Here is a 25,313-nt window from a genome sequence, read left to right as displayed (position 1 = left end):
TTTATTTTAATGCTGACTTTTTATGAATCCAGTAGGAGATCCTGAAATATTTTCCTCATTCTAGGGCTTCTCAAATTTCATTTCAATATCGCTCATATATACTGTTTTATGTTGAATATAGGATAATTTTAGATGCCTCATGAGTGCATGGCTTTGAGCTTCCAATTGTGGTCTAATGGATATTACATTTACCTGAAACCCCATTTACGTAAAGATTTTCTTTAGTGTAGTTATATATAGGATTTGTAATGGTATGTGGGAATGACCTTGGGAGACAGGAGGGAGAGCTACAGATGGGACAACCAGCATGTAAAAGGTATCTCACAGGTATCTCCCTCACAGAAGGAGGGAGGGCATGGGAAACATTTCAGAAGGGGGGGAAACCTAACCCTAACCCTTCCTAGTTTTCCAGAGATTAAAAGGAAAGGGGGGGGGGGAGAGAAATACTTTTAGTCTTGTAAGATTCTGTTAATATAACCTTAAAACAAAGAGCTAGTACTCCTGGATGTGCATCTTGTCTGGACTACCCCACAGGGCTAACAGGATTATGCTATAAATCATTAAAGTAGGTGTTAAAAAACCTGTTCTGTAAGGATCACAACTTCCTCATGAAAATGTTGGAGTCCCAAGTCCTGCTCTGTGTCTCAGCACTACCTAAAGCAATGGGAGTAGTGATGGCAGAAGTACCTTTTCAGTTGTAACACCTTGTTTTCAAATATCCCCAAAGAATTTTAGCCAACGCATCATGGTTTTTTCTAATACCACCTTTTCTATGTGCTTTTAGCATATGTTCATTTTTATGCTGGTTTTCTAACTACTTAACAAGAATTCTATTTTACAGATTTTTAAATTTGTAAGCCACTGTGGAGTAGCTAATTAATGTTTTAATAACATAAGTAGCCATTGGATAAAGAACCAAATCTGGATAAAGAGCTAGATCAAGAATCTTAAACATTCACAGCATACAGTCATAATACTAATCCATATTCTTAAATATTCTCTAATAATATATCTAAGCATATGAAAATGTGCTATATCAGCATGTAAAAATGTGCTATACATTACTGAATAGGATTCCATATATAGGAAAGAAAAGGAAAGGAGAAAAGCAGATGGAGAATTGCCCCAGAACCATGCTAAAACTGGACTCTTCCCTCTTCTCCAAGGCTATTAACACAATACTGATCTGTGGGAAGGGTCCATGAATAGAAAGGGAAGAAAGACAAGTGAAGACCATCTAGGCTTCTCAGCTATGCTTTCCTTTTTTTAAAAAAATATTTTGTATTGAAGATTTAATTACAGTAATAAAAACTAATACAAACTAAACTCAGAGAAAAAAAGGGAAGCAAAAAGATAGAGTAAAAAGTCTAAAGAAGGAAAAAGTAAAAAAGAAAAAAAAAAGGAAAAAGGAAAGAATGAGATAAAGAAAAAGAGAAGAATTATATAAAGAAGTGACTTCCAGTCTTCATCACAACAAGTATACACAGGTTTGGTAGCTCTTCGCCCTATAAAGTTACAAACAAAGCTCTTCTTCCCATAACCCATCCCTTATCTATAAGCAAATCCATAAAAGATCAACTTTTCAATCCTGGTGTCAGTAAAAGGACTGTAATGGTTTGCCAGAACTTTATAAAAACATGTCTTATTTTAATCCTGATTAAATAAACCAACTTTATGTTCCTTCCTTTTACTTCTGAAAATATTTAATTCATTCAAATGTTGTGGGATTTGATCTTTCTTCAATTCTTCTTTGTCCCATTGCAAAGGCTTCTTTGAGGCTTTAACAAGCCTCTTTTGTAAATCCAATAAAAAGACATTATCCAGGTGATTCTCTTGGTTTATCATTTGCATTTCCCCTTTAATTTTTAAAACTTCAGCCAGTTTCTTTTGTACATCCAGTAAAGACTTATCCAGGACTGTCTTTACTGGATGCCTTAAATGCCTTCTCTGTCTTGTAATCCACATGTTTTTTTTAATCTAATACGCATCAAGCAAGATTTGTTTCACATCTTTCATACCTTCATTAGCATCTCTTGAACACAGTCTATCTACAGAAGCAGACATTGTTACTAATATTGTTATTTTAAAATAATTTATATTAAAATAAGGTTTTACAAAAATTTAAAACTACAGAAACATAGATGAAGAAATAGAAAAAGATTATAAAAGTGTAAAAGAAAAAGTGAATAGATTAAAAGAAAAAAGAAGCAAGAAAGAGATATCTAAAGAAGTGACTTCTGATATTCTTTGCAGAAGTTAACATAATCATTACCATTTCCACCCTCTCATATTGTATATCATAGTTCTCTTCTTCCCATAAATGATATTGTGGCTACTAATTTCTGGCCCCATTCTTTGAAGAACTCCTTTAATATTTCAAATGTTATACCGTTTCTGCTCTCTTTCCTTCCCCACACAAGCATTGCCATCAGCTGCTCTTTGAGAAGGATCCCAGGAATGTTATTCTTTTTTAAAGTATTAATTATTGTGCTTGTTGAAGTTGCCTGTAAGTCACTTTAGTAAGCTTTGTTTCTGAAAGATGGGTTATAAATAATTTGAAATCAAATCAAGCTTACATTATACACATTTCTTCTATATGTTTGTGGTTATATGTTGCATGTTTCCTCATATAATTTCCAACAATGTCTTATTGTTTCAGTAATATTTGCTCCCTTTCTTTTCCCCAAACTTTGTTTTGTTTGCCCAGCAAGCCTATATGAGTTACATAATTTTGCTGGTAATATATTCAAAATTATGATGTCACAGTCATTGGAATCATTGGAATCAGATGCTAGAGTGGCCAAATTAAAGCAGACAGTGAAATCAACAACAACAAAAGAAAATTGGATATAAAATTTGAACGAAAGGGCACTGTTGTGCATTGAGTTGATGGAAATGTCTGGCAAGATGAGCAGATCTTTAGTGATTGGTTCAGCTGTATTGATTAGGACTTTTGAAGAATTTACTAAAAAGGGGATATTAAATGTAACCTAATTCTCTAAATGTTTTCTGTAAGTGAAGCCTTTGCAAAGGATTTTGCATTTCAGTAGCTCCTTGAAAAAAGTGAGACAATAATGTCTCTTTTGTATGTTATTCATCAAACACCATGCAATAGGTGTTAGGGTGCTTACAGATCAAGCAACAAGTATTATAATGCATGTATTATTTGGGCTTAAAGAAGAGTTACTGTGTCCTTGCAATAGTTGTAACTCTAAAGGTCATTCTCCTTCCAAATGAATTTGTCCAGGTGTTTGTTTTTATCAATACTTCTATCCAAATCAGGTGGATGGCAACCAGATTTAGGATTTTTGAGTCAGAGCAGACTCACCAGAGGAACTGCTATCATGACATTTAGCTTCAAGCTTTGAGATCTGTCGTGTTATGATTATTTTTTTTTCTAGTTCTGCTTATATCTTGCTATGTCCTTTTGGATATATTTTTTTTTTAAAAAGGCAAACCACAACCTAGAGCAGTTTTCATTTCCCATTTATTTAGTTTCCTAATTCTGCTTCAATTATCTTACACATCAATTTCTCGTAGCAAAACAATGGTAACAGCTGTTATTTCCCAGTAGTTTGTGAATTTGTATGAAATAATTTATTACACATCATGCAAACATATTGCACGTGGCTTCTAAATCAGCTTCAAACTGTGACTTCAGATTTGGTGTTTGTGACTTTGCAACTGTAGCTTGACATGATTATCTTATTTATAATTTGTTATGGTCTTCATAGTAGCAAGATTTTCATAACAGTAATTAGTTAACAATTGGCTGCCATCTTCATGTCAGTAAAATTCAGTTTTATATAGTGTGTTACATTACACCCATCCCAGAATTATATTTAATTTATATATTTTAAAAAATGAAATTGAAGAACATGAAGACATTTATCCTAAAAAAGCAAATAAAAAAAGGCTTACTAAGCAGAGATTTTTTCTTTCAAAGGCATTACATTTCTTTTTATGCAGTTTTTGTGAAACCACCAAAATATTACATCATTTAATAGAAATTGCACATATGACATTATAATTTTATTTCATAAATATATTTGTCTGAAAAAGCTCAAACAGTGATTTATAAGATGTTTATTGATATGCAGTCCTGGAAAAAAAATCTGTGTGGTTGCTAAATGTCATCCTTGATTTGATAGCACATAATCAGTCATTGATATACAGCAAATAAAATCTATTTCTCATTCTAAAGTAAAAATAAAGGTAATGCTTATAGTCTGTGTTCTTAAATAATTGTGGTACAGATTGTTATAACTAAGTGCTTCTTTTCCATAATTTGGGGCAAAATGATTTAGAATAACTGCCAGTATTATTTTTTTTCAGAATACAGTAAACCCCCAAGTTATATATTACATAAACTACTTGTTTGGTTTACATAAGTAATCCAAGGAAGGCAGGCTTCTAAATAATCCAATAAACCAAGGGCCCAAGGTTCTTTGAGAAAAATCAGTTTTAAATATATTAATTTAATGATGCAGAGTTTTGCCTTTCTGAAGGGAAAAGGAAGTTGAGGGAGTTGATTATTAGGGTGTCTGGGAACTAGATCTTAACAGTCCAAAGGTGTAAAACTACTAATATTAGTTTCTGTGTTGAAGATTATGCAACAGCTTTTTTTTTTTTTATGTCTCTAGGATTTCTGAGTAATGTATACTTATACCATAACTGAGCTTCTTAACAGTCTCTCCTTTTTTGTATACTTAGGGCTCCCTCCCTCCCTCTAAAGGGCTTTTCTTTTTATTTTAGTACACAGAATTTTTCCTCACTGTCCAATTAATTTTTTCTGTGTGAATCAATCTTTGTAGCTATGATATTAAAAGAAAATGCAGCAGTGATAATTTTGTAGCTGGTTGTTAGTATCAAGGGGTATGTGAAATTCCTGATTTCAGTAAAAACAGGGAGGTAGAATTTCTGTTAGAAAAAAAACTTCTTGCATCAGAGTGATACAAACTATATTTGGCTCAGTTTCTTGTTAACTTTACATTGTTGTCTCTTCATCTGTAGTTTCTCTGTTACGATCCCCTCTTGTTTTGATTACACATTTGTGCAAATTATTTAGAAGAGACTTTCTAAATGATTTGCAGAGCGCAAAATAAATGAATGGGTCTAAGCATGCATTCAGGGAAGTCAACCACAAAGTGCTCTCTTTTATATAAAACAAAATATTCTGGGTTGAACATTGAAAAACATCTCTGGTTTGGCTCAAAGTATAAGGAATTCTAGCAAAATGGAAAGGAACAAAGCAAACAAAAAATACACCAATAATTATGAAAACCTTGATATTCACAGTCTTCTTGTTTGCCTTTCCCAAACGTCTTGTTCTTTTGTAGGAGTTGTACAGTTCCTGGGTGATGAGTATGTAGCATACAACTATGATAACAAAATTAATCCAGAAGATAAACTGGCAAATGTATGTAACAATTTCATGCCATACAAGTCCTAAGTAAGATTTCAGGTCAGCACATTTCTTCACATTCTCATATGTTGGCCTTTTGTCTGTCAGAATCATGTTTGGAAGGGAAAGAGAAAACATGACAATCCAGATAATTATGGACAAAATCTTAGCCGCTGATACTTTGTTAGTTCTTGATGACTTGAAAGGTTTGACAGTCTTCAAATATCGATCAATCGTTATGAGTCCCAAAAAAATAATGCTGATGTACATGGTGAAGTAAAATATGACCTGAGTCACCTTGCAAACAAACCCTCTCAGTTTCCAGGAAATCAGTTTTGCATCACTGAGAATTTTGAATGGAAATGTTAACACCATCAGGATGTCAGAAATCACTATGTTCTTGAGAAAGACAATGAAATTTGATTTGCTGGAGATCTGGAAAAAAACGCCCATGGCCAGACAATTCATAATTATGCCAATAAAGAAAATAAAGGTGTATAACAAAGGAAAGAGAACTTGATTAATCTTGCTGTCAGTGGTGCAGTTGCTGCTGTTTCCAAGAGGGCTGTACTCTGGTCTCATGGTGGCTTTAGTTGCTTTCTACCAAAACAAAACCAGCACATTAGTCATAAATGCCAGCCATTTTAAATAATGCTTGAATCCAGTATTTTAAACCATCTCTATATAAAAGTAACAGCATGAATAACAGCTTTTTTATAGAACTTGCAGTATGGAAAGCTTTTTTGAAATGATGAACACCCCCACATGAGAAGAAGACCTTTCCTGAAAGGGATGTCCTCCAAATGTTCTGGGATGTAGCTGCCAGAATTTCCAGCCAGGACTTGGCCATGCTGGTTAACAATTCTAAGAACCGAAAATCCAACCCACATGGGAAGCATTAGTTTGGGCAAGGCTATGCTGGAAGTAATCTGCATGTTTAGGAATCACAAAAGTACAAATTCAGGACACTTCAATTAAATAAACTTGCAAATAAACAATTGGCAGTTTAGATTTGCAGAGGATCAGGACATAGTATATCCTGTTTCAAGAACCCACTTAACTGAGATTCTAAATGAAAGTTTTCAATCAGTTTTGTAGATACAATGTTTCACTCAGAAAATAATATTCGCATGTAGAAGAATAGTATAATTAAATTCAAGGAAATGTCAACATATTCAAAAAAATAAAAGAAATTATGATGAACTCAAAGCACTTTTAATAGGAATCCTAGTGCGGGTCTCTCTCATAAAAATAAAAACAAACAAAACAGAAGAAAACACATTTTCTTCAGATCAAGTCAGAAATTTTCCAGCTATTTTATGTACCTTCACCCTGATAGGCAAAGTTAATGCCATTTAACTTTGAATCAATCATTCAGACTAGATTACCAAAGCAATAATATATTATATTGTGAACCAAATGTTTACATGAACATTTATGATAACTATTTTGTAACAGCATTCCCCCTTCAGTTTTGGATCCTGAATAAAATTTAACTAGAAGTATCAAAGTATTTATAAGATTTATCTCCAATGTGAACTTCATTCTTTACATGTTACATTTATTATAAAATACGATTAAAGAAAAATTTGCAAGCAATTATATGATTAAAGTAAACTTGTTTTAAAGAAGATCAAAAAATAAGCAGATATGTAGACTAAGCAGAGTTTTAAAATGAGAGCAAGTGTAACTGGGCATACACACAAACACACGTGAACGCTTTTTTCATTTATTTCAAACACTCATATTTAAGACATGTTTACATTTAAGATACATCTTAAATAAATTGTTATTTGAAACACCAGCATTTTATATATCTTGCCCAAAATAAGTGGAAGTGAAAATATGTTTATTATTAGAAGCTATATAACCCTAGCATGGATTGTTGTTGGATTTCAATTTACAGCAGAATTTTCCATTGTAGCTAGGATTTTAATTTAAACATTACAGGTTTACAACAAAACAAAACACCAAAAATCAAATTATTTTTAAAAGATTAAAATGAATATATTGAACTGTTTACTTCTGGCAATCATAAATAATTGTCTATTGAAGAGAATGGAAATGCAGACTAAAATTACAAATAAAAATATGAAGTTACCTTAAATATCTGTAGGAAACAGTATACCTGGATTGTCCTTCATTGGAAACAAGAGTTTCCTGATCTGCTTTCCTTTTTATTCTTTTTACTTAGGCTTGACTGACTGCTCCAAAGTAAGGCTTATATAGTAAACTCCATCAGCAGAGGTCTTTCTCCCAAAATAGAAGTGGCAGAAGTGAGTGAGTCAAGGCACACAAGAGGAAGTAAAAGGGCTTAGTAGAGGCTTTCTTCCTTTAAACAGCTGGAATATAATTAAGTAGAAATCCTAAGTGACAATTTCAGTTTTTCTACACTTACTACCCTGAAGGGTAATCAAACATTTTATAATTAAGAAAATAATTTAAAAACATATTTTTATACAGTAGCCAATATCATTATTCCATTAGACTCCACTAGAAAGGCTCTGGTATAAGCTAGTAGAGTCTGGCACTAATCTTCTGATGCAAATCAAATTAAACAACGCTTCTGATAAACAATCAAAAATACGAACCATAATATAATTTAAAAGCTTTTTGACAGGAACTATGCTAGGTTGCTCAACTACATTAATGTAATGAATGGCTTTCTGATTCGTGAAGGATGAGGGTACCTCTTTTCAGAATGGATTCAGTACTGTATTTTGTGCAGTTTTTATTATTGTAGAGCCTTGTTTTAGGGGTTTTTGGGGGGGCAAATTCATAAATCACGCACAAATTGAGTGGCATACTCTTGATCAGAGCTATGATCTGCTAATATTTTATCACCATCAAAAGGAATTTTCAAAATTTCATTGAAATGGAGAAAACCTATGCATGGGTAACCATTGGTCATGTTGGCTGGGATTGTTGGAAGCTGCACATTTTGAGTACATCAGCGTGGAGAAGGCTTTGGGTGAAATGTAACCTTAGAATTATACATTCTGAAGAATCCTCCCAATCAAATTAAGAGTACCCCCAAGTCTAGCATCTTATTTCCAGCTAGAGTTCACAAAATGCTCGATGCAAGAATTTTTTCTAGATATTTACTCTCTAACAAATGATATTTAAAATCTACTGCTTCTGAACATGGATTGCCTCCACCTCTGTGTTCACAATCTCAAGCCATAGCAGAGTGGTGCCAGTTGAACTCCATGCAGCATCATGAGTAATATATTTATCACAAACAGTGAGAACATTTGGTATTAAATACTGTTCTGCCTTCTCCCTGTTTCTGTGACACATCATGGAATCTTCTAAGGTGTCTGGAGTGTGTAAGCTCCTCCCATGCTATCCTTCTGAACTGGCTGCTATTCCCAGTCATGTAACAAACCAGGCATTCCTGGTTCCAGATAACTCATAGAAGCCTTCTGCTGCTAGTATATTTCAAAATGGGAGGACAAAACTTTTCAGGTTCCTGGCCACCGTATGACAACCTGTTTTCCATTTTCCTGATACTTCGTACTCAGTTGGAGTATGTATTCCAGCTGCATATCTCTCATGCTTAGCTCATGTTCTCCATAAAAAGGAAAAAAGTGGGAGAAATGTTGACCAGCTGGCTATGCCATGATCCTCCTCCCTGGAGGACTTAAAGGGTCTCTAAACCCCAAATTAGGTACCAATCCTTTAGAAATTGCACAGCTGTGGCTCAGAGAGACATCCCAATGCCATAACTGAATTTGGAAGTTGCTTGTGGTAAGGAGAAGGTGGTGTAAGTGCAATATGGCTTTACAGGCCTTGAATATGCTTTGTAAACCCAATACATGGGAAGTACCAGAGCTTGTGTGACTGATCTACCTATCCTCCATGAATATACCTAACCATCCCTATCTAAAGTTTTCTAAAACAAAATATTACTTCTGGTATCAATAAGTTTCCTAAATAAATTTTGTGTTGAATGGCTTCAGTTTCTAGTATTATGAGCAGAGAAAGGTTTTCTTCCCCCACACAATGTTTAATTCAATAAGCTTTTGTTCCTTGTAGTAAATGTGGTCTGCACTACTAACCATATTTGTTCCTTTCAGCACAACATTATAATATTCTGCTATTATAACTCTACAAAAAACACAAAGGAATAACAACCCTGTTAGAATCCTGAGTGGGCAAGATTTAGATTGGGGGTTCCCAGTGTGACACCCAGAATGCCAGTGTGCCTACAATTTGGCACTCACTAAGCTCTATCCAAATCTGAACTTTTTACATTAAAGGAGAAAAAAAAAAGCAAAAATGGGAAACCCACATGTAGCAAAACAAAGTGCTATTCTTTGGAATGACCTTTATTTCCAAGTATACTTATGGCCCTAAATGGACCCCAGAAAATTTATTCTATTATATAGCTTACAACTTTTTTCTTTTCTTTTCTTTTTTCTCTTCTCTTCTCTTCTCTTCTCTTCTCTTCTCTTCTCTTCTCTTCTCTTCTCTTCTCTTCTCTTCTCTTCTCTTCTCTTCTCTTCTCCCCTTCCCCTTCCATCTTGACTCATGGTGACTTTATGGGCAGCTCCATGCAGTTTTCTTGGCAAGATTTCAGAAGTGGTTTTCCATTGCCTTCTTCCATAGGTTGAGATACAGTGACTGGCCCAAAGTCACCCAGCTGTTTTCTGTGCCTAAGGGAGGACTAGAACTTGTGCCTTCTCAACTCCTGTTCTGCCATCTTAACTACCAGACTATTGGCTTATAACTTAGCCGTATTATAGTCTTCATTGTTTTTAATGTGCTGAATATAAAGTTTTACTTGTGATGGCGCTAAATTAGTACCTTCCCCCTGGCTGTTTTCTGTTGATTTCCTCTTCTATTGTGGTCTTCTATGTTGGCAGAAGCATCCTGAAGATTTAGGAAATGTTTTAGGGAAAACAAGGAAATTCCTTAAAATTGTTTGGGTTTTTTTTCTCATGCCATTGGTTAAAGTATTCAGTGGATCAGAGTTTTCCATCACTGAAATAATGTCAAATCAAATACAGTAACTATTTTCAAGTAGTTAAGAAGTATTTCTTTTGGGTCCACCTTTGACATTCTAGTGCGCCGGATGGCCCTCTACTTCCATAATTCCCAGTCAGCCAGTTCTTCATGGAAAAGTCATGAAGAAGTACTGTCTTATAATGATTCCTTAGTGAAGTGATAGTACTTTCCTTACTTTGTTCAGTTCCGGATTCCTTTTGTTTCTTTTCTGATTAAAAAAGGATGAATCATCAAGTCATGAATGCAACCAGCGCATGATACTTCTTTATGGTGTTGGCAAGGAACGTGAAGAGGCAAGGCATCAACTGAAGAAGATTACCAGAGATATCCTGAAAATCTTAAATAAGAAAAGCACTTCTGAAATGAGTGGTAATTAACTGTTGGTGTTTATCTTGCAGTGCACAGAACAGCACAGTTGTGGGTTGAGAAAGGGCATCTTGATAAAGTTTGCAAGTGTTTTTGAAAATAACTATTTTCAGACTGTTGTAAAGCATAACATATAAACCAATTATAATTGGCTTGAAATTGTCTTTCATAACTAATTTAGAAAATGTAAGTATATACTCTATAAGGATTTTATAACCAGAAGTTACTATCTCATCCTGAAGCCAAGTATATGAACTTCAAAATATAATAAATTGTACGGGATGTTTCTTTCTTTCTTTTTTTTTTTAAAGCTAAGATGGTTTTCCACACCAGATTGCAGGCAATGTAATTTCAAATTCTTTGTTCTGAAATAGATATAGAAGTAAATTTTCATAAAATTTGCATTTGAAATAGAATATGACTTTTATTTACTACAAAGCATAACAAATGTGAAAATGTGTTTTAGGTGGTGATGAAGGTCCAAAAGTCAGGAAGAACAAGCAAGAGGCATTTCCAACTTTAGAGACTGTATTTACAAAACTTCAGCAGCTCTCTTACTTCGACCAGCATCAAGTGACAAGTCAGGTACTTTTTAAAGTTGCCATCTCTGCAATTTCTGTGTGTTGAAGCTTGAGTGTTGTGGAGAGGTAAAAAGTTCATCACAGGAAAAGGACTACTAAAGGAGTAGGACAGGGCAGGATTAATGAGGAGAATATCAGTTTGGGTGTGTATGTGTGTTTCTGTGTGTACAGAAAAGGATTGGGCTGTGAGGAGATGCTAGAAGGTGGATTTGAGGTGAGTGGGTGGTGAAAACAAAGAGAAAGCATTCCAGACTTACTAACTAACTGCATCTTGTAAATTCTTTTGAATTACATTTTCATCTTTAGTTCATCTGGAATACTTCTAACTAAGGTCTATATCTATGATAGATTTAAACCCCATGATTTAAGCCATAGTTAATGGAGTTTCCCTATGTCATTTTAAATCACAGTTGCTATGAACTTAAGGGTCTTGATTCATGCTCTAGTCATCACCAAACAATTAGCCAAAGTCTGCATGTTTAACATTTTCCCAACTGCCCATGAATAGCTGGAGGTGTTTGCTTTGATGCCAGACACAAAAGAAAAGAGACACAGCAGCACTGCAAGCTTGTTTCTGTAATACTTTCATTGTGTTTCAGCAGTAAGACAGAATGTAAATCATCCTCACCACACTATTTTGTTTCAGTGAGAGCTGTGTTATTTCATCTTGGAAAGCTGGTTTTTCTTGAGATGCATTCTATCTAAATCCTTATGGTAATGGTGATGCAGGTTAAAGGGTTTGGAATTCTTCTAGGGCTCAGCCAAGAAGAAAGTCAGTGCTAGGACATTTTTTGTCTCTTCTGACAAAAGATGAGAACTGGAATTGTGTATTGACTGCAAAACTTAGCTTGAGGACAATTTGGCATTTTTGAGGAAGAAACTGCTTCAATTGGGAGTATATCACTGCTTTACCTTGAGCGTGGTCTGACCTGAGATCTGCCGAATAGCATGAAAAAAACACACATATGACTGCAACAGAATTGGATAATAATACAAGAACGTTAGAAAATTACAAGGAATGGTGAATTCCTAGTTTTAGATTGCACAGTAGACAGAACTAGGTAACTGCAAATGTTACTGAATTCTGTCCACCCAAAACAATGCTTAATTTAATTAATTAAACATTGTTTTGGGTGGACAGAATTTGGTAACATTTGTAGTTACATCTGTCCCCCACAGCAGGAATACGTTTCACACAAAGAGGTGAAGAGAAAGTAGAGTGCTTACAAATTTGGAAGTTAGTAAGAAAGAATAATTAATCTTCCATATTTATTCATCAGCAGTGTAATGTTGTCTGTGCTCAAGAGCAAAACAGGGTTAGTACTTGGATGGGACAACATCATGGAATTCAGGACCGTAGACTAGACTCATCAATCAATGGCAAACCACTCCAAATTGCATGGATGTGTCCACTTAATAACCAGGAGTTTAGCTTGATTTGAGGATTTACTTTAATGTAATAAAAAAGGTGACATTTGTCAAGAAATTTGCCTAATTTCAGAGACTTTATTACAATTATTTTGTTGCTTTGGGAAATAATTATATAGTCATATTTCTTAGAATATGACTATTTTATGCTCATCATTTAGAGAGGGTTTCTAAATATAAAACAACTGATTCTCACCTATAGCAAGTATTTTAATTTAGAGATAAACTTTAAAATCTAGTAATGGTTTCCTTAGATCCTCCATACACTGCAATGGGCATTTATTTATTTATTAGCAGTATTTTTAGGCTACTTTTATCACACGACCAGGCAGTGTTGAAAACATAAAAGCAATATGAGATCCTATCCCAGTATAACATAGAATTAAATTCCCCCTGTCCCAAACCCATTAAAATATATAAAAAAAGAAACAGCAGCATCGGAGTCACCATTAACTTTTGAAAGTTGTTTTCATGCCTTTATAAATGACAACAAGGGGGCCACACACATCCCTGGAAGGAAGGTATACCAAAGTGTTGGGGCTACCACAGAGAAGGCCTAACTTCTGATTTGTAGCCCCCCCCCCCCCAATAAGTTGTCAAACAATATAGCCACTGAGAAAATGACTGCAAGACAATGAATATATGCATAACTGAACTTGCCAACCAATATCATGTTCAGTGGAGCAGAATGACCACAATGACAGTACACATTTATTTATTTATTCATGCACGCCTGCCTTTGAGCCATTCTTGACCCATGGTGACTGCCTAGAGAAGGCCCTGCAGTTTTCTTTGCAACATTTTTCAGAAGTGGTTTGCCATTGCCTGCTTCCTAGAGCAAAGAGAGAGCGACTGGCTCAAGGTCACTCAGCTGGCTTTGTCCCTAAGGCAAGACTAGAATGTGCAGTCTCCCAATTTCTAGCCCAGTGCTTTTAACCACTACACCAAACTGGTTGTCATTTGAATTATTTAGATGGTAGTATACATTTCTATTGCCTGTATAATAATTCTGGGGAAAATGTCATGCAGTTTCATGTCTGCTCCAAAGAAGCTAGGAGCACAATTCATTGTCTCATGTGGCATTACCTGGAAGTCATTTCACCAATAAACAGAAGCCATGAAAACCTACACTCTGTAAATATATTCCTTTTAATGCATCCAGCATCCACCCTTTTCCAGGGCTTCAAAACATCAAATCATTCATGAAGCCTCGTTTTCAGGTTCAGTCTCTTTGTAGAGATTCAGTTTCACCTTAGGCTACAATTTTTTTCTGAACCAAATTAATTTCTCTGTAACTTTATATCCCCGCCCCCACTGCTTACAGTTACATGTATGTATGTTTGCTAATTCTTTGCTGTACTGGTTCCCATAATGCTTTACTTTGCTAATAGGTCTGTCTGTTTTTAAACAGATCTCCAACAATGTTCTGGAGCAGATTACTAGTTTTGCATCAGGAACATCATACCATCTTCCACTAGCTCATCACATAGAATTTATCTTTGATCTAATGGAACCTGCTTTAAATATTAATGGACTTATTGACTTTGCTGTTCAGGTACCCGAATGAAGTTTATATATACATATTTATTTAAATTATTTTTATTCCGTCTTTAAGAATAAGTCCTTGTAGGAAAACTAAAAAAAAGATTTAAATCATTACTTTCAAGAATTGAACAAAGACTTGATAAGTTCCCTTCATTCCATTTAATAATATGGAAATGTTCCTAGCCAGTTTTTATGGAATAAATGATAGTAAATGCTAGCATTCAGTAGAATCTTATTCTGCATTGTCCACATTAGCATCTTGGAAAATAATTAAATATTATGAAATGGAAGAAAAGAATTCATACCCAACTCAGCTTCAGACCCTACGGTGCTAGGCACCCTGTCCATGGAGAGGGAGTGGGATCCAAAACGGCAAGTTGCAGCAGCATGATTGAAGCCCCTCCATTTTGCATGTTCATGTGACATCAACCCACATACAAATGTGATGGGACTTTTCTTGCCCCTTCCTGTGGATGCCAGTGATAGTAACTTTAGCGATAAATGAGTAAATGGCCAGTGCATATCCATCCCAGTGGCATGGTCGCGTATTTCCATTCTCAGCTAAAATAATAAAAAGAATCTAATACCTCTGAAATGGCTTTCGCTCTTGAAGCGAGGAAACTACATAACATTTACAATAAGAATTACAATAATGTACTTTATTCAACTCCAGTAATACAATTTCTGGTATTAAGAAATACTTACCTCCAGAATTTGTTCTTGAGAGTTGAAATATTTCATACTCAGTTCACTTTTGTATATTTTAATGACTGGTAAATCTGTTCTTTGAAAGAGAAGACATAGAACTTTGTTCCACGTATAGAATTTTGTATATGGAGAGAAAAGTCAAAGGCTTCTCAGATGAGGGAAGAGCCTTGTGGATAAGTGACTTGCCTGAAGAGTATTTATATTTCTGTCTCAAAACTATCATATTTATTTGTTTATTTGCAACATTTATGTAGCTGCCCATCTAATATTGAACTCTGGGCGGCTCCCAACCAACAGGTAAAACAACATCAAAAATAAAACAACATAATACACACATATATCTATTAAAAACCACAAACATTAAAAACCTGGCACCAAAGTTAAGCTTTCACATGCAGTCCATCACTAAATCCTCTCGCCCATCTTAGCCTATCCCAGCGCTTGGGGGAAAAACCAAGTCTTAATGCTTCTCTTTGGGGAAAAAGGGATTGCTCTTTGTAAGAGCATTTATACATCAGAGGAAGCCAGAATTATGGTCTTCTAATATATGAGCAATGTGTATCAATGCAGGAGTGTAAGATCAGTTTGATGATGCTTTCTGACTCCAAGTTTTCATGGGGACATCTAGAACAGACAATAATATGGATCCATAAAAATCCATGTTATATGAATGGCCTCTGCTGTGATTTGTTGAACATGCCATTCAGATCAAGAATGAAGTCTGTCTTCTTTGTTCTTGGTTCAGGTGACAACCTAAACAAACTATGGATGCAACTATATGAAATATGTTTGCTCCATTCCTTAGAGAAGGCCAGGACACTTCCTTTAGTGGATATGATCAAATCAGTGTGCGCTACAGCTCTTTTGATTAGGAAGCCAGCATTTTGGCTAGGTGAAAACACTCTGTATCTGCTTAAATCGTTAAACAACAACAACAACAACAAACATCTACAACACAACTCTGTGGCATTTAGGTTTAGAGAGGAATCCTAAAGTGATATTTAACCTTTTATTTTAGCTGCTGAATGAGCTGAGTGTGGTGGAAGCTGAACTACTGCTGAAGTCATCCAGCCTGGCAGGAAGTTATACAACTGGACTGTGTGTTTGCGTTGTGGCTGTGCTAAGGCATTATCATGCTTGCCTCATTTTGAATCCAGATCAAACTGCTCAGGTTTTTGAAGGGTTTGTAGTGGTAATGTTTTTCAAAGACTACTTAGTTTTCTAATGTTAGTATGCTCAGTGTGTAAATAGCATACAGTGTTATTAAAGAGCTTTATAGGAAATTCAACACCTTAGTGTAATCAGAAATGCAAAATCTTAATATAGTTAGAGATGCAAATATTCATTATTTCCCCAAACGAATAGATTTGAAAGGGCCTGAAGCAGCTTCATCTTTCAGCGAATGGCTTCTTTCAAGATAGAAAGTGATCTGGGAAGGAAGGTTTGAATTCTAATTTAATAGATAAATACATTTACAATGTGTTGGGCAGGATACATTTCTACATATATGAATTCTTGATTATATAGTGCATTCCAAAAGTATTCAGACCCCCTTCACTTTTTTCAATTTTGTTATGTTGCAGACTGATACTACAATCGTTCAAATTCATTTTTTTCTCATTAATCTACACTCAGTACCCCATAATGACAAGGTGAAAACAGAATTTTAGAAATGTTTGTAAATGTATGAAAAAGGAAAAACTGAAATATCACATTAGCATAAGTATTCAGACCCTTTGCAACAACACTTGAAATTAGCTCAGGTGCCTCCCATTTCTCTTGATCATTGCTGAGCTGTTTCTACACCTTGATTGGAGTCCACCTGTGGTAAATTAAATTGATTGGACATGATTTGGAAAGGCACACACCTCTCTATAGAAGGCCTCACAGCTGACAATGCATACTGTATCAGAGCAAAAGCCATGAGGTCAAAGGAACTACCTGCAGAGCTTAGAGACAGGATTATTGCAAGGCACAGATCTGGGGAAGGCTATAAAAAAATGTTTGCTGCACTGAAGATTCCCAAGAGTACAGTGACTTCCATAATTCTCAAATGGAAGAAGTTTGGTGCAACCTGGACTCTTCCAAGAGCTGGTCACCCGGCCAAACTGGGCAACTGGGGAAGAAGAGCCTTAGTAAGAGAGGCGACCAAGAACCCAATGGTCACTCTGACTGAGCTTCAGAGATCCTGTGGAAATGGGACAAAGTTCCAGGACAACCATCACTGCAGCCCTCCACTGATCTGGGCTTTATGGCAGAGTGGCTAGATGGAAGCCTCTCCTCAGTGCAAAACACATGAAAGCCTGCTTAGAGTTTGCAAAAAATCACTTGATGGACTTTCAGACTGTGAGGAACAAGATTCTCTGGTCTGATGAAACCAAGATTGAACTGTTTGGCCTCAATTCTAAACGTTATGTCTGGAGGAAACCAGGCACCACTCATCACCTGCCCAATACCATCTCAACAGTGAAGCATGGTGGTGGCAGCATCATGCTGTGGGGGTGTTTTTCAGCAGCAGGGTCTGGGAGACTGGTCAGGGCTGAGGGAAAGCGGAATGGAGCAAAGTACAGCGATACTTCAATGAAAACCTGTTCCACAGCGCTCAGGACCTCAGACTGGGCCGAAGGTTCACCTTCCAACATGACAATGATCCTAAGCACACAGCCAAGACAACACAGGAATGGCTTAGGGATAACTCTGTGAATGTCCTAGAGTGGCCCAGCCAGAGCCCTGATTTGAACCCTATTGAACATCTCTGGAGAGACCTGAAAATGGGTGTCCACCAACGGTCCCCATCCAACCTGATTGAGCTTGAAAGGATTTGCAAAGAAGAATGGCAGAATATCCCCCAATCCAGGTGTGCAAAGCTTGTCACGTCATACCGAAAAAGACTCGAGGCTGTAATTGCTGCCAAAGGTGCTTCAACAAAGTACTGAGTAAAGGGTCTGAATATTTAAGTACATGTGATATTTCAGTTCTTTCTTTTCAATAACTTTACAGACATTTCTAAACTTCTGTTTTCACTTTGTCATTATGGGGTACTGAGTGTAGATGAATGAGAAAAAAATGAATTTGAACCATTGTAGTATCAGGCTGCAACATAACAAAATTGAAAAAAGTGAAGGGGGGCTGAATATTTTTGGAGTGCAATATATGTATATTCAAATATATATATATATATATATATATATATATATATATATATATATATATTTGAATTCTATTTTTATTCTATAAATGTTATTTTTATTACTTTATTACTCTTAAAAATATAAACATACACAGACATAACATAAAAATAGAATTCAAATATATATATATTTGAATTCTATTTTTATTCTATAAATGTTATTTTTATTACTTTATTACTCTTAAAAATATAAACATACACAGATATTTTGTTTCTTTTTATAACCAGAGTAGTATTAACTAACTCTGTTGAAGAGATCTTGTGCATTATAGTTTTGTGAGGTTGATTGACTTGAATATCAGCTATTAGAGAGTTTCAAAATTGACACATTAATGTTTGTAGTATCGGCAGGTCCATAATATAGCTAGTGTAGGGATCTACAACCTTGGGCCAATGCTGTATCTAGCATTAGAGTTGAGTTCTAGGGAGCCAGGACAAATCTAAAGTTGAATTAAATAAGAACATAATTATATATAGTTAATGTTATTACTTCCTGTGCACTTGATAATTTTCCCTCCCATCTCATTTAGAATTATAATTTGCTCGCAACTTTTGGAAAGGCTTTAGAAGGTCATATATAGCTCAGGGTACATAAGTTGCAGATCCTTCACTTAGTTTGTACACAGATGTATACATATATATTTAGTAGATACGTTAAGGAGGATATCATTTTATAGAATTAATTACAAATAACATTACTCTTTGTCTTGGAAACTCAGAGCAGCAGCTTAAGACCACATAATTCAATTCTGCAGTTCTAAACCATGTGAAGGAAAGTACTGTGACTGATTCCTAATTTTTAATAATGTATTTATCTTCCTATAGATTATGTGGTGTTGTCAAACATGTAGTCAATCCATCAGAATGCTCTTCCCCTGAAAGATGTATTTTAGCTTATCTGTATGATCTCTATGGGTCCTGTAGCCACCTTAGAAGCAAATTTGGAGACCTTTTCAGGTTGGTAGTAACAACTTCTACTTTGCTTTATATTTGAACTAAACTTCATGTAATAATCCTTCACCAGTCTGATACCTTTCAGATGTTCTGAGTCTATAACTCCAAGAATTGGAATTAGTAAAATCAGTCTCAACACATCTGAATGTTATGAAGTATATAAAAGATCGTTTAGATGCAGATGTACATGCTTTCATTTTGACTTACATAGGCATTTCTATATGAAACTTTTGATGTGTTTTCAGTTACAATTTCCTATAACAGACATTTTGTATCTATTTTACCCAGTTTTGCTTATACAGATTTTTAGAAAAAATACTTCAGGGAAGGCAGAATGTGTCCATATCTGTATATCACTTCTTTTTGCTTTACATTTGGTTCAGTAATAGTAAATTGAGTAAATTCATATTAAGTTATGAACTGAACAAATTCATCCTCATTCCTTAATAACTTTTAATGATACTTCCCTTCTGAAGTGATATACTGTTACTGTTTTAATGTCTGTTCTTACACACAAGTTATAGCTGGAGGTTATGACAGATACACTTATGGCAGACCTTTGATATACCTGTTCTGGTGTTCTGCTATGGAGGGTGTTTTCATTCCATCCTTATTTATAAACTGACCATTCAGTTAGAAGAAAGCAGTCAATGATTTTTAAAAAAACATGGATAGAAAATGATGGAATTTTGTATTTTTTTTTCAATAATATATTATACATATTTTTTTGGACTTGAAACAGGTATAGCTATTTCCCCCAAAAGTTGCTCTCCAGATATCTTAGGATGTCAACTATACAGATTTCAGACAACATTCTCATTATGAATTGTGAACCTTGTATAAAGTAGCAACTTGGAGAAGGGCACTGTAGTATAAGACTGTTAAAGAAAAAGATCACACAATATTGTGATTGATTTCAGTTAATATTTTTCCTCAAGCTTTTTCTGTTTTCTAATAGTTTCACATACAGGAAAGGTTTCTCCAAGATGTTTGTCCATACTTAAATGTGTAGCTGTCCTAATATTAATATGTAGGCATTCCATATATACAATAATTCACTTTGCAAAAAGAGTATGAAATATGAAGTTGCTTCTTGGGTTTTTTGGCTTTGTCTCTGTTGACTACTCTACTACTAGTCATTCTTACTTTCTGAAGGTGACTCTAGACTAAAGTCACCTCAATCTTACTGACTTTAATTTACATAGTTTTATTTCCATAACTGACTTAATTTAATTATAAGAATTCTGGTTATTCTGCTCAGAGGCTTTAATTTCCTGTGAAAGTACTTTTTTTAAAAAAATCCCCCAGTGTCTCTCAAGCAGAAGTGAGCAAGTATATTATTTTTGCTGTATCACAGAAGTTAGCTTTTCCAATAATCCTATGATTTATACTACAAAGTAAAAATTTTAAGATAACATTTTAAAATGTAGAATATTACGATCTAATAAAAACTTTTCAAATTTAGTTCTTACCTCCATTTTACTTGAAGCATATGCAACTTCTATACAATTCACAGGTTAAAGTTCTGTGACTTCCTATTTATTGTTCATTTTGACCAAACTTCCTTTTTTAAAAACTCTCGTTTTGGAAATGAGTTATATCATCTAAATTTCCTGAAGCTTCTGGTCATATGATGAAAAGCCAAGCATGATCCAATAGTGCCTGGGTTGTTGTGTGTAATAATACTTCTGCAAATCTCTGAAACCTTCCACTATGGACAGGTTGCTTAAGGAAACATAGAAGTGTTTCCAAAAGGCTTGCGTGTATTGAGAAAGCAAGTGCTTTCTCCTACTACCTTAAAAAAAAATTGAAAAAAAATTAGGTGTGGAAAGTATTTAGTATGGGTCTTTTGACTATTATCCACTTGTGATAGTATTAATTATTTTGAAGGGACAAGATATATTTTATTTAGAGCAGAACTGATTCTGAGCACTGATACCAGCTTCAGAGTCAAAGTCAACACTATAGTCCCAAGTTATTTTACTGCATGAAATGGAATTAAATGTTCCTGTCCCAAGTTTCTATATAACTTGGCAAATATTTCCTGCCTTCATCTGTCCACCTTTATTACCCTGCCATCAGCGGTACCACCTACACTCTGCTATGTAGGATAACCAGCCCTGAAATTTAATGAATGTACAATGGTAATTCTTTGATCTTGCCTGATCCTTTCATGACTGTAGTGCTTTGGTTTTACTTTGTAAGTTACAGGAATTGAAACAAATGCTGTAAATGTTAGTGTGTGTGTCTCCCCCCTCCCACCACCAAAAGAAAAAGATGAAAAGCAGGTCAGAATTGCTATGAGTATGTTGAGAAGACTATGGGTATTGATGGTTTAGCTGGAGAAAAGTTAAAATATCGATACAGTTTGCTTATGGAATAGCTGTGTGACTTCTTTAACATATGTGTGAAGAATGCATCTGTACCTGATGATTAAAAGAATGCCATTATTGCACATCAGAATTTTGCTCTTTGTCAGTTTATTGAGATATGTATGAATGTGAAAAAGAGTTATGTGCTTGTTGATTTAGAGAAAGTGTGTGATAATGTAAATACGTTTGAATTGTGGAATGTTGTGTTCAATTATGAAGATTGGTTGCCGAATGTGATAAGAGCAATATATAATAGAAGTAACGTGTTTCTGAGAATAACTGTAATGCTTAGTAAATGGTTCAACTTGGAGCAGGAAGTAAGAGAAGGATGTATGATGTCCTCTTGGTTGTTTAATATATTTATGGATAAAGGTAGACAAAATGTTAGTGGAAATTCTAGAAATGTTTGGAAACATAAACATTTGATTACTCACTATGCAATTGATTCCGTGCTGTTATTTGATAACCAAAATGATTTGAATATTATGTTGCAACAAGTTATATGGATCTGTAAATTAAGCTATCAAAGACCAAGGTGGTTTTGTTCCACCTGGAAAATTGAATGAGCAATTAAACATTATACATAAATGGTAGAAAACCAGAACAAATAGATGAATTTGTACTATTGTAGAATATTTACTACAAATGCGCTAAAGGATGGAATAATTTTTAGGTGTCCAAATGCTAGTAGAAATGTAGTGGATAGTAAGTGGTCTGTTGAAAGGAAAATGCTTATTGAGATAAATGCGAATAGCTGTGTATAAGAGTATGTTTCTGCCAACTTCATTACATAAAAGTGTGATTTTGACATGTCAAGAGAAATATAAAAAGTGAGTTAAATGTAGTGGGGATGAGTTGTTTAAGAACTGTGTATAGTAAAACAAGAAGAGAGAGGGTCAGTCGTGCTGAATGAATGTGGACTAAATACAAAACATTAACTAGAATGAAATAAGTGCTGGAGATCTGATAACAGAATGAATAAGGTTCAATTGCGAAACAAATTTACTTAATTATTTAAAAATATTTATATGACCACCCATCTTGTAACACACAACTCTGGGGGGCTAATAGCAATAATAAACAATGTAACAAATAAATCAAGAAAAAACAGGCACCCAATCTAACAACTGCACCCATTCATCTATACAGTCTCCCAGGCTCCAACCTTACTATCCCAGTGACTGGGGGAAAAGCCAGCTCTTAATAGATTTCTAGAAGGTTAAGAGGGTGGGGGGCTGCTAAGGGAAGGATATTCCACAGGGCAGGGGCTGCTACAGAAAAGGCATTCTTCTTAAGTCCCATTAGATGGCAATATTCGAGGGAAGGGATCTGTAGCATGCACTCTCTATCTGATCAAGTGGAACAGGCAGATACCCTCAGGGAGAGATGGTCCTGCAAATAACCTGGGCCTATGCCATGTAGGGCTTTAAATATAACCAGCACCTTGAACTGCACCTGGAAAGAACCTGGGAGCCAGTGCAGCTCATGTAGCAATGGTATAACATGGACAAATCCAGTAGCACCCAACACCATGCGAGCTGCTATGTTCTGGACCAATTGTAACTTTTGAATGGTATTCAGGGGCAGCCTCATGTACAGCACATTGCAATAATCCAATAGGGAAGTGACCAAGGTGTGAGTGATCGTGAGCAAGGCCTCCCAGTCTAAGAATGGATGCAATTGGTGCACAAGACATACTGTATCTGCACAAAGGCCCCTCTAGCCATAGCTGCCACCTGCTCGAACAGGAGCTGTGAGTTCAGGAGGACCCCCAGATTGTACACCAGCTCTATATAAGAAAGTGCTATTCCATTGAGAGTCAAAGATAACATGTCACTGGAGCCAGTAGCCAAAAACCCAAACTGCTCCATCTTCTAGGGTTGAACCAGAGCTAGTTCCTCCCCATCCAGACCCTCACAGCCTCCAGGCACTGAATCAGCACTGAAGCGGTGTAACCTGCCTGGCCAGGGGTAGAGATGTATAACTGGGTATCATCTGCATACTGATTATACCTCACACTGCGCTGCATGCTGATTATATCTCACCCTCTGCTGCTGGATGACCTTACCCAGTGATTTCATGTGGATATTAAAAAGGAGCAGTCAGAGACCCAAACCCTGAGGCACCCCCCATTGTAGGGGCCTAGGGCTGGTTCTCCCCTCCTACCAACACCAACTGGTATTGGCCACAGAGGAAAGAGGAGATACATTGCAGACCAGTGTCTTTGACTCCCATTCCCTGCAGCCAGTCCAGAAGGATACTATGGTTGATGATACTGAAAGGTGCCAAGAGATCCAGGAGTGCCAGGACAGTTACACCGCCTCCATCACAAGCTCTCCAAAGGTCATCCACAAGCACAACCAATGCTGTCTCCGTACAATACCCCAGACTGAAAAGGGTCCAGAAAATCCATCCAGGTCCCTCTGCAGCTGAAACCAACTACTTTGTCAACAATCTTCCCCAAAGAAGGAAGGTTGGAGACCAGATGAAAGTCATCTAATACAGTTAGGCTCAAGGATGGCCTCTTAAGAAGGGGGTCCACCACCGCCTCCTTCACATCTGGCTGAACCACCCCCTCCCTCAAAGAGGCATTAATCACTGCTTGGACCCAACCACGTCACCTCCTAGGAGGCATTAACCAAGCAGAGGGGGCCCAGGGCCAGAACACAGGTGGCCAAACTCACAGCTGCAAGGACCCTGTTCAGGTCCTCAGGATATATGAAGGTGACAAGAAAGGGGAAGATCAAGGAAGTCATGGTCAGATGGAGATAATGAAATCCTCAAAAAGAGAGAGGTGAGAACTTAAAAGAATAAAAGGCAATATATGAAGCAGTGTATAGACATGAAAGCAAGGATGGTTCACAAAGATAGACAAGAATGGAGAGGTGTTAATATGAACTAGATTCAGCTAGATTGATTTTTCCTTGTCTTATATCTTTAATTTCTTTGTCTTACTATTTATTCCTCTTCTGTGCACTGCTTAATGTTAGTAATCCCAAAAGAGAATAATGTATTTGGTATGTCTATATGTGTGTATATATGGTTCAAGCTCCCTTTTCTGGTGATCAAGAAACATTCTGTATCCTTATACAGGAGATCTGGTATACTGGTTCCAAATGGTTAATGTTTTAAAGTCTCCTTCTTTGCATTTTTGCAATGCATCACAGTGCTGTGAGAGCTCTGTTATGCATAGTATACATAGTGTGATGGACGTTTCCTTCTCAGTTCTGGAATTAGAACCTTGTATAGATTTGTACCATTACTGAACCAATAGCTCTAGTGTGGTCTTTAGCATCACAGCACTGATGTTTTGGAATCACAGAAACACTTAATCTGCCTGCTTTTATAAAATGTGTTGTAGACCAGGATGGAAAAAAAGAGAATATTGGTATGTGTTTATAAGCTTTGGAATACTGTCACCCCATTTGGAATGCACTTTGAATCATACAGCTGCATTCAGAATAAACACTTAACCAAGAATATTTCTGGAATTGCCAGATGTTAGGTAGGATCTTTAAAACTCCAAGCGGTACCAGGGGTTGAATGTTCATTTGAGATTTTTTCTCTTACTAATTAGAGTATACTGTTAATGCTGATGTGGCACCCTCAATAGTATCTGGCTTGGGAAAATCTCCACTCTCCTTCCAAAACCTCTGCAGCAAGATTTTGCCTGCATTTGCTTGCCCCTCTTATTTCTAGTATGGCAATGTCCAATAAGTTTCTCAAAGATGATACAAAGTACATGGACACTTTCA

The 25,313-nt window shown here is 35.9% G+C and overlaps 2 protein-coding genes across 2 annotated transcripts in view; one reads left to right on the top strand and one right to left on the bottom strand.

Annotated features, from left to right (window-relative positions):
- The window catches only part of MED12L (mediator complex subunit 12L), a 190,729-nt gene that overhangs the window by 121,407 nt on the left and 44,009 nt on the right, over positions 1 to 25,313 (top strand). Inside the window, exons 16-20 of the mRNA XM_088132176.1 lie at positions 10,636 to 10,783; positions 11,247 to 11,365; positions 14,201 to 14,344; positions 16,061 to 16,224; positions 19,058 to 19,189. Of these exons, the coding sequence (XP_087988302.1) occupies positions 10,636 to 10,783; positions 11,247 to 11,365; positions 14,201 to 14,344; positions 16,061 to 16,224; positions 19,058 to 19,189 (707 nt within the window). The remainder of the gene's footprint in view (positions 1 to 10,635; positions 10,784 to 11,246; positions 11,366 to 14,200; positions 14,345 to 16,060; positions 16,225 to 19,057; positions 19,190 to 25,313) is intronic.
- P2RY12 (purinergic receptor P2Y12) lies at positions 3,486 to 7,738 on the bottom strand. The gene is made up of 2 exons (XM_007439637.3): positions 7,506 to 7,738; positions 3,486 to 6,004 (listed from the first exon to the last, which is right to left on the bottom strand). Exon 2 carries the CDS (start codon positions 5,984 to 5,986, stop codon positions 4,988 to 4,990), a length of 999 nt encoding a protein of 332 aa, XP_007439699.1. The 5' UTR covers positions 5,987 to 6,004; positions 7,506 to 7,738; the 3' UTR covers positions 3,486 to 4,987.

This window comes from Python bivittatus, unplaced genomic scaffold (genome assembly GCF_059951505.1).
Source record: "Python bivittatus isolate LINGU-HERP-01145 unplaced genomic scaffold, Pbiv_v1 ctg000980_np1212, whole genome shotgun sequence".
Taxonomy (NCBI): domain Eukaryota; kingdom Metazoa; phylum Chordata; class Lepidosauria; order Squamata; family Pythonidae; genus Python; species Python bivittatus.
The sequence above is the reverse complement of the archived record's forward strand: the minus strand, read 5'-3'. Positions and strand labels throughout refer to the sequence as shown.